This window comes from Vulpes lagopus, chromosome 11 (assembly GCF_018345385.1).
Source record: "Vulpes lagopus strain Blue_001 chromosome 11, ASM1834538v1, whole genome shotgun sequence".
Classification (NCBI taxonomy): Eukaryota; Metazoa; Chordata; class Mammalia; order Carnivora; family Canidae; genus Vulpes; species Vulpes lagopus.
In genome coordinates this window covers 82489943-82499989 of record NC_054834.1, presented here as the reverse complement: position 1 = coordinate 82499989, position 10047 = coordinate 82489943, and the positions used below count along the sequence as shown (strand labels likewise).

Below are 10047 nucleotides of genomic sequence, written 5' to 3'. Positions count from 1 at the left end.
TCTGACTGTTTTTATGCTTTTCTTTACCGCTAGTCACTATAATTATGCTTACAATGTGCTTTCTGTGATTTCCTTCATGTTTCTTAAGCATAGGTTTATTGAGCTTTTTGAATCCAAGATATATGGTTTTTATTAAATTTAGAAAAAAAACTCAGCCATTACTTTTTAATTGTTTCTCTATCATGACCAACCCCTTCCTTTTTTTTTTTTTTTTTTGGAGACTCCAATTATGTGTTTGACTTCTTAAAGTTGACTACAGCTTACTGCCTGCTGATACTCTATTTACTTGTGCGTGTGTGTTTCCTATGTGTTTTTTTTTGGGGGGGGGGTAGTTTCTATTGATATATCTTCAAATTTACAAATCTTCTCTTCCATAGTGTCTAATCTGCCTTTCATTTCTAAAGTTTAATTTGGGTATTCTCATATAACTTGTTTATCCCACTCAATATTTTCTCTACATTCTCTAAATATAAGAGATATGGCTATAGTAACTATTTTCCTGCCTTTTCTGCTAATTATAACATATGTGTCAACTTTGGGTCTATTTTGTTCAATTTTTCTCATTATAAGTTATATTCTCTGCTTCTCTGACTGCTTCGTAATTTCTCATTGGATGCCTGAGACTGTAAATTTTACCTTTTCTTATGATGGGTATGTTTATGTTGCTACAAATATTCTCAAACTTCATTCAGAGATCCAGTTAATTTCGTGCAAATTGATGTTTTTAGATCTTGCTTTTTAAGATGTTTGGTATGACTAGAGCAGAGTTAATCTAGGGCTAATTTTACCCCACTATAGAAATTAGTCTTGTATGAGTACTATACTAAATGTTCCATGGATTATGAGATTTTCTCACATGAGGCTGGTTGAACAGGAAATATTTGTGGCCTGTTGTTAGTACCACTTCTTTCCTTAATATTGGATAATTTTCTCACATATATGATAATACTTTGCTGAATGCTTGAGGGGAATCCTCTGGATGTCTCTAGAACTCTAGAATTTTCTCTCCCACTCTCTCAAAACTATAAACTGTGAATATGACAGGGCTTACTTTATTTGTTTCCCATCTTATGAAGATCACTTTCCACATTGCCTGATATAAAATGTCTTGAAAATCAGTGCTAAATATATGTTTCTTTAACATATAGAGGAGTGCAAGGACAATATTGCACTGTGTCTTTTGCTTCTCCATCATTTTTTAGAATACGAATTTTTCATAGCTTAAAACGATTTAATGGATTATCTTCCTGGGCCTCCTCTTTTTCAGAGAAAAATCTTGTGCTTAAGACAGGAAGTGAGCTGGCCAGACTCGCTGTAGTAATCATCCAGTTATCCTTCTGGGAAGATAGTGCCTCTATTTCGGCAACACTTAAATGCTAACATCCTGGCTCTAGTAAGTTTGGGATTTTTTTCTTGACTTTCATGTGAGAGGACTATAGTTTCTCTTTGGGGTGTTTCTGCTAAGCTTTCCATTTTGGTCATTGTGCCAAGGGTTTCAAAATTTGCTTGTGAGGATTACAACCTTCCTCCACCTCTGCAACCAGTTAGGGCACAATCACCACTGAGTCCTGCTTGCTGCTGCAGAAACATTGCTCTCCCTTTCTGGTAACTGACTTTGGTTTTAGAACCCAAAGAGCAGATGGACACTGCAGCTGCCTTGTTACTTTGATATGACTTAAAAAGTGAGAGAAGCTAGTGCTTTTATTCTGGACAGGAACTGGGTAACTTTTCTCCAAATTCTTGCACATGTGGCCTGGAAAGCTTGCTGGGCCCACTGAAGCCTGATTGCTGCCTGAAACTTCACTTCCTCTAAGAGGTATGACTCATATCCACCACATAGAGGCCTTTTATTATCCAAAACAACAGTGTGGGAGTGGGGAGCCCTCTCTAGGAAATTAAAAGTGCCGAGGGTCAAGAAGAGAGCTCTGCAGGTTTCTGCTGCCCTTTTCTTTCATTCTCCACCAAGTTAGATATCTTCAAATTACCAGCCAATTAATTTCTCTTTTTCTTTTCTCAGGAGGGTATAGGTCTTTGTTTTTTTAATTCAACTTCTTTAAGAAATCCTACTGCTATCTTCATCTTATATTCACCAGGGTTATACTGCAGGCTTCTGCTTTTTCAACTTTCCCTGACTGGGTCGGTAAATTTTCTTTCTTTTTTTTATAGAGATCCAGAATGAAGTATGAATGTTATTGTATGATTTACTGATGTGCACTCAATTGAGATTTAATAATGAGATATGTCTCAGATTTTCTTTATTACCTTGTTCAGATCTTTTATAATATTTGTTAATCATTTTCTTCTCTTATACAAGTATTTATTAAATAGCAATTATGTACCTGGCATTATGATAGATAGACAGGTAGACAGTAGTAAATAGAAATGTACCTCTTGTCAGGAAATTTACAGGTGATCAGTCTACCAATGTTTATAGGAAATTAAGAAATTATATAGGGGATCCCTGAGTGACTCAGTTGGTTATGCATCTGCCCTCAGCTCAAGTCATGATCTCAGGGTCCAGGATCCAGCCCCCTGTCAGGCTCCCTGCCCAGTGAGGAGTCTCAGGGAGTCTGCTTCTCCCTCTCCCTCTGTCCCCACCCTCCCCCACTTGTGTGCTCTCTCTCTCTCTAATAGGTAAATAAAGTTTAAAAAAAAAGAAATTCCATAGATTTTGTTGATCAAAGCACTAAAATTAGTTTATCTTCATTTGAGCTCCATTAGTAATGATTGCTTATGCCTTTGATTAAAAAAATATGCATTTCCTGGTAGTGTTGGTTATCATTTGTATATGTAGAGAAGATCTAGCAGGCATTATTTGTTATTTATTTATGTACTTTTTATTTATTTTCATTATTTATAATTTAATTAGGACTTCCAATCATGCTATGGTTGAGTAGGCTCCTCCTGAACCTAATATACCTATAGATGAAGTTGTAAACTCTGAAAAACATGCAATGCACACACACACACACACACACACACAATGAACTGCAGAGATTTGAAAATGAGCAGAAACAATCATATTCTGAAGGAGGGTGAACAATCATATAAGGAAGGGCAACATGGGGTAAATTTCCCTTTTTTACAGACTTCAGGCTGAGGAACAAGCTAATGTTGGCACTATTTGGAAGAGCCAAAACTTTAATTAAAAAACTCAATTTTCCTGCCAAAAGAGCCACAGGATAGAATTAGGGGCAGCCAGTTGCTGGGAAGTGAGGGGAAAATTCTAGAGAGGAGGAATCAAGGGAGAAGGAGTCCTAATTATATGTGTACATAGGAAAAGGAAGCAGAATGTTTTTGTTTTACAATTTGGCAATAATCAATAGCTCCTTCATGAAGAATTATTAGGGGTGTGCAAAGCCCTAAATACAGTACTACTTTGTTCTGATTTGGCTATTGTTGTTCTTTGTGAAGAACTCTACAGAATTTGGGAATTTTAAGGTCCTTAGCTTAATACCATTGTTATTACATCAAATCCTCGAGATTAACCTCCAAAACACTACAGTGTCTACCACATGGCATCAAAGACATTGACCCAAGCACTGGACTTGTCCCTGTAGATACATAAATGAGCATGATTCTCTCTCTCCAGCTACTCACCATCTTAGAAATATTGCTTAACCCATCAGACAGTGTCAGAAGGCATTCTCTGAGCAACAAGTAGATGTCAGGATCCCTGGGTGACCCGTTTGGCCCTAAGGATGCTTCTATTACCGAATTTGTGTCATTAAATTTACTCTCAGAATAAAATTAGATGATCTAAATGTGAGAGAATACATCTGCCATGTTCTTAGAAGATGTCATATCAGCTTACTTAGAAAGATAAGTACAATTGTTTAAAGAGGTAATTAGTTTTCTCAAAGTGACAAAATAAGAATTATAGTTTTCCTTTTATTTGCTAAAGATATTTTTCTAATTCCTCCTTTGATAAGCCCTGACATCTAAGATTTCTTACTGTTGTTTTATTTGAGAAGCAAAATAAGGTAGAGGAAGTGGCTTCTGAAACAAGTCTCTTTGAATCCAAATCTTGACTTTACCATTAAGAAGCCATATGACTCCAGATGAGTTAATGTCATATAGGATTGTTATGATGATGGCAATAATACATAGAAAACACTTAAAATCGTGCCACAATAAGCATTATTTATGATTATTGTTGAGCATTTAAAAAATCTGATGAGAGCAGTGTGAAGAAGAGGCGAGAACAACCCCCGGACTGGCCAAAGCCACTGCATCCCCACGTCCAGCGTTTATGTCCCAACGCCGTCACCACCATGCCCAAGAGAAAGGCTGAAGGGGTTGCTAAAGGAGATAAAGCCAAGGTGAAGGATGAGCCACAGAGAAGAGCTGCAAGGTTATCTGCTAAACCTGCTCCTCCAAAGCCAGAGCCCAAAAAGGCCCCTGCAAAGAAAGGAGAGAAGGTACCCAAAGGGAAAAAGGGGAAAGCTGATGCTGGCAAGGATGGAAATAACCCTGCAGAAAACAGAGATGCCAAAACAGACCAGGCACAGAGAGCTGAAGGTGCAGGAGATGCCAAGTGAAGTGCGTGCATTTTTGATAACTGTGTACTTCTGGTGATTGTACAGTTTGAAATACTATTTTTTTTATCAAGTTTTATAAAAATGCAGAATTTTGTTTTACTTTTTTTTTAAGCTATGTTGTTAGCACACAGAACACTTCAGTGTTGTTTTGGGGGGAAGGGCACATGTCACTAATAGAATATCTCAGAAGCGAGATTGGTAACAAGGGGAAAAACATCTTTCCCTTCTAGTTTTGAGAAACTTCCTCTTGGCTCCCAGGAGGAGGAATTCCTTGATGTTGACACACAGGAGCCACCTTGGTGGCATGGAAAAACTAAAATTCATTTTTTTAGGTCCTCTTCTCTCTCTCTGCCTTCAACATAGACTTGATTCCCTTAAACCCAGAGACCTGATGGAACCTGACCCCATGAAATGGCTCCCAGTATGTCAGGCAATCTGCACTTTACAGGGTCACCACTGAGATAGCATCTCTCAAAAGAGTTCCTTTTTTTTTAGCTTGTGGATCTTCAGATTGATAAATCTGCCATTTTCATTTCATTTCCTGAAAGTCAGGGTCAGCTTATGAAAAGTTGTTAAACAACATGCTACATGTGAACTGTCAACCCTCACTCTAAACTTTCCCTCTTCAGAGCATCACATGAAGACTTCGTTGGGTTTTATAGTGGCTTTCTGATTTTGGTAGTCCATTGAAGAAGGGAGTTTGAAAGTTGTTGTATACTGTTAACGATCGGCTGCTCATGTCCTGCCTGAAATACCATGATTGTTTATGAAAAGTATCTTTAATAAAGCTGGATACAGTTTGGCTTGGAAAAAAAAATCTGATGAATCCAAAGTGGATAATTTGATGGTGACTTAGACATAAAATAATGCAAAGTACTTTCAATTCTAATATTTATCTGTACAGCCTTTTTCCCTTAATTTTAAAGGAAATATTGCTTATTGCTTCAACAAATATGAAAGGGACTTCCTATATTACTGGGAATCCAATCCTACACTCTGTGCTACCATGCAAAGGCAGTTTGACTTAGATATTCTAATATATTCTATACTCACATTCTTTTGCATCCCTGACAAAACCATTTAGACACAACAAATCAGGATTCAACAGCAGTTTCTTATATATAGTTAGATGATAAATTATTACTAATTAAGTTCTGTACAGCTATGGTTCAAGTTAAAATAGTTCATTGCTCAAACAAAGGTTTTTGTGGATATGAGTATCTAGCATTTCCTCTATATTTTTCTTGTTTTTGGTCATTGTTTTTAGGATTGCCACCCATATAACCATAAACCAGAATTAAATGGTTATATTAAGTACATAGGGAGAAAATTGAATAAATTAAGAATTTTTTTTTCCCCCGCATCCAGTAATACAGCATGAAAATTACCGCCAACTAATTTGGACTTTCTTTTTTTTTTTTTTTTTTGCAATTAGCAAGAGGGTTTATTGGACGTTTGCGCAAATGGGCTCTCCGCCTCCGAAGAGGAAGAGAGCCCCGATTAGCAATTACAGGTATCTTTTAAAGGCAAAAGGAAAAGAAAAAAAACGCTTAAAGACAAAAGAACCTCGGGAGTCGCATAGCATTCAGGTTATTGATTTCACAGAGGGTCAACATGAACCTATTCAGGGACATTCCAATCAGGGTGTGGGGGGAAATGGTTTTCTTATTGTAAACAGAATGCTTTTAGTTGCTAAAATTTCAGGAAGGCGCCTGGATGGGCTGCCTCTGGATTAGGGCTGGCCCTACTTACAAGGGGGGAGGTTTCTTCATTCCCTCCTCTTGTTTGGGCTGATTTTAATCTTAAAATCTTAGGGAACATTTATTTTTTTCAGTTTGGAGGGCGACATTGTTGAGTTAATACCAGAGCTTGGGTAATAGACAATCTTTCTCGGATGAACTGGAGCAGCCGGTTGAAGATGCAGGGGCCGAAAGTTAGCAGCAGGAGCAGGATAACTAGAGGGCCCATAATGGTAGAGATTAGGGTGGTCAACCAGGGAGACTGATTGAACCAGCTTTCAAACCAGCCCTGCTGGGCCTCCCGGTCCCTTTGTCTTTTATTTAGCCTATCCCTGAGTTTGGCCATGGAGTCCCTGATGACTCCAGAATGGCCTGCATAGAAACAGCATTCCTCTCCCAGGGCCGCACACAGTCCTCCCTCTTTCAGGAATAGTAAATCCAAGCCTCTCCTGTTTTGAAGTCCTACTTCTGAAAGTGAGGTGAGGGACTGTTCTAACTTAGAAATGGACTGCTCTAGTGCCCGTAGATCCTAATCTACAGCTGCCTGGAGTTCTATATAACATCGTGAGCCCTGGATCAGAGCAGCTGCGCCAGTACCCACCCCAGTAGCGACCCCTAGTCCCAACATAACGACTAGGGTTAGGGAGACAGGTTCGCGCCGAAAACGGGTGGGATGTTCATCATACTGATTTTCTAGAGTTTCAGCAGGGTGATAGAACACCCTGGGTATGATCTGCACCATGACACAGAAGTCGTTTGAGCTATTTAGAACCTTAGCTGACACACAGGGGGTGAGGACTTTGTTGCATGCCCACAAAGTTCCCGGGTGGCGCTCCAGGTAAGAGTCAGTCCCTAAAATCGGGGCGGTAGTATTGCAGAGTTCCTGGTAACCCCGGGTGAGTATAGTTAGCCTTGACAGTGATGTAATCCCAGGAGGAGGAGGGCCTCTCATCCTGTGTCTCCCTAGTCTCGCACCCCCAATTTTTACAATAGAAGTATTCCCCTCCTCCACAGGTGGGATTTAGCCTGCGATCTCTGTGGTACCCGGGACAGACATAGAAGGGAAGAGTGCTGAGCATGGCCCTTCTGTCAGGCGTGCCACATCCTCCCCATGGGTCTAATCCCAGTCGCCCTGGAGGGCTTTCTCGGTTAGGGGCTCTAGAGGTGTCGAAGTATCCCTCTAGGTCCCATGGGCTAGGGGCCCCTATGGTTAGCTTGCATAGGTCAGGATATAGGTTAGGCCACCAGGTTCCCACGGGGGCGGTCTTAGTTATAGACCAGACCTCGTCACCCCCAGACGTTAGTACCTGCCAGGTTAACCTTTTGAGGGCATGAGGGTCACCTTTGGCGGAGGTGAAGAGCGCTAGGAGAGGTAGCGAATATAACAACTGTCATTGAACAATTTTTGAAAGTCTTATCTTGAGCGGGTTTTGGGTGCGGTGGAGCTTCCATTGGGGTGGCTCGTCCGGTCTGTCCTGGCTGGCGTCAGCGGTGCTCGTTGATGGGGCGCGCTTGACGTGTGAGGCGTGGACCCAAGCAGCAATGCCGTCTACCTTTAAGGCGGTTGGGGTGGTCAGTAGTATAGTAAATGGGCCCTTCCAGAGGGGCTCAAGCGTCCTGGACTGATGTTTCCTGATGTACACGGAGTCACCGATCTGGAACGGGTTGTCTCCGGGGCGGTAGACAGCTGCAAGGGGTTTCCAGATCTGGCGCTGGATAATCTGGAGCGCCTTTAGTCTGTCCTGTAAACCAGGAGTGTTAGCAAGAGGGTCAATAGCAGAATCTAGTAAGTCCGTTACTGGTGGGGGACCTCCATAGAGAGTCTCGTAAGGAGTTAGCCCATAGCGCGCAGGAGTGTTCCCGACTCGGAACAGAACCATAGGGAGGAGTTGGACCCAGTCTCTAGTGCCAGTCTCCAATGTCAATCTGGTTAGGGTCTCTTTAATTGTTCTATTCATTCTTTCTACCTGCCCTGAGCTCTGGGGTCTGTATGCACAATGTAATTTTTAATTTATCCCCAGTAATCTGGCCACCAACTGACTTACCTGGGAGACGAAGGCGGGGCCGTTGTCCGACCCTATTACCTTGGGCAGTCCAAACCAGGGGAAAATTTCTTCTAGGGTTTTCTTGACAACCACCTGGGCAGTTTCTCGTTTGGTGGGGAAGGCTTCTGTGCATCCTCCTGTGGGCCTAGTGCAGCGGCTCGTGCTGTTTCATCGGCCATCCTGTTCCCCTCTGCTACTGGGTCGTTGCCTCGCTGATGCCCCGGACAGTAAATTATCTACCACGGCCGCCCCGGCTTTAAGTTCACCATTTCGTAGAAAGCTACTCCCCTCGGTGTACCAGGTTGCTTCAGCACCTGGCAAAGGTTGGTCCGTCAAGTCCCCTCTGGTGCCATGGACCTCGGCTAGGATCTGGTGGAAATCATGCATTACCAGGGAGGGGGACTCGGCTTCTGGAAGCAAGGTGGCCGGGTTTAGAGATGTAGCCGTTCCGAACCGTATCCGCTCGGAATTCAGTAACATGGCCTGATAATGGGTGGCCCAAGCGTTTGAGAGCCATCGATCAGGGGGCTGGCAGATGACTGTCTCTATGGCATGGGGGGGCCACCACAGTGAGGGGTTGGCTGAAGGCCAACTTATCTGAGTCTTTTACCAGGACTGCCACAGCCGCTATTATTCGGAGACATGGGGGCCATCCTGACGCCACTCTGTCTAATTTTTTTGAAAAATATGCCACGGGCCTTTTCCAGGGTCCCAGTTTCTGAGTTAGGACCCGTTTGGCTATTCCTCAGCGTTCATCAGCATATAGCGCAAATGGCTTGGTTACATCTGGGAGGCTCAGGGCAGGGGCAGTCAATAAGGCCCTTTTTATTTTGTCAAAAGCCAATTGTTGCTCCTTTCCCCAGTGGTAGGGGGTGTTGGATTTCGTGAGAGGATATAGGGGAGCCGCCAGCTCTGCAAACCCGGGTACCCAGAGGCAACAGAACCCAGCACTGCCGAGGAACTCTCTTAGCCCTCTGGCATCAGTGGGTGCTGGGATCAGGGCTACAGCCTTTTTGCGGCTCTCTGTCAGCCACCTCTGGCCTCCTTCCAGGAGATATCCCAGATAGGTCACTCGTCTCTGGCCTATTTGGGCCTTTTTGGCGGAGGCCCTATACCCCAGTCCTCCCAGTCTCTCGAGCAGGGCCCCCGTACCTTTTACACAATCCTGTTCTGTCTTAGCCGCTATGAGCAAATCATCCACGTACTGCAGGAGAACGAGGTCCGGATGGCCAACTCCGAATTCTGCCAAGTCCTCAGCAAGGCTTCGTTGAACAAGGTGGGGGAGTTTTTGAATCCCTGTGGTAGCCTTGTCCAAGTGAGTTGTCCTGAGAATCCCGTCTCAGGATCTTTCCATTCAAAGACAAAAATAGGCTGGCTTTGAGAGCTTAACTTTAGGCAAAAGAATGCATCTTTAGATAGAGCTCAAGGGTCCTTCTGCCTCAGTTAAAACTGAATGTTGAGCTCCCGTAGCAACCAGGAAGGTCACTGGTTGACCCCCCCACTTTAAGGGTTATCTGAGGCTCGGGGGGGGGGGGCTCCTGGCCCTGACACCCCCAATCTTCATCCTCTAGGGACAGTACGGGAATGGGCTTCTTAGGTCCCTGCGTTTGGCCCTTCTTTGGACAATCTTTAACCCAATGTCCTTTTTCCTTGCATTAGGCACACTGGTCTCGTTCAACCCGTGGTCTTCTTTTGTCTCCCAGGTCCTTACTCTGTCCTGAC

At 43.0% G+C, this 10047-nt stretch overlaps 1 protein-coding gene across 1 annotated transcript; it reads left to right on the top strand.

Moving 5' to 3' along the window:
- Nucleotides 1–4274: 4274 nt before the first annotated feature.
- LOC121472176 (non-histone chromosomal protein HMG-17-like) lies at nt 4275–4541 on the top strand. Its single transcript, XM_041723283.1, has one exon. It carries the CDS (start codon nt 4275–4277, stop codon nt 4539–4541), a length of 267 nt encoding a protein of 88 aa, XP_041579217.1.
- Nucleotides 4542–10047: the final 5506 nt, after the last annotated feature.

What these genes read in the sequence shown, in the direction of transcription:
- LOC121472176 (XM_041723283.1), top strand. Translation starts at nt 4,275, where the DNA reads ATGCCCAAGAGAAAGGCTGAAGGGGTTGCTAAAGGAGATAAAGCCAAG.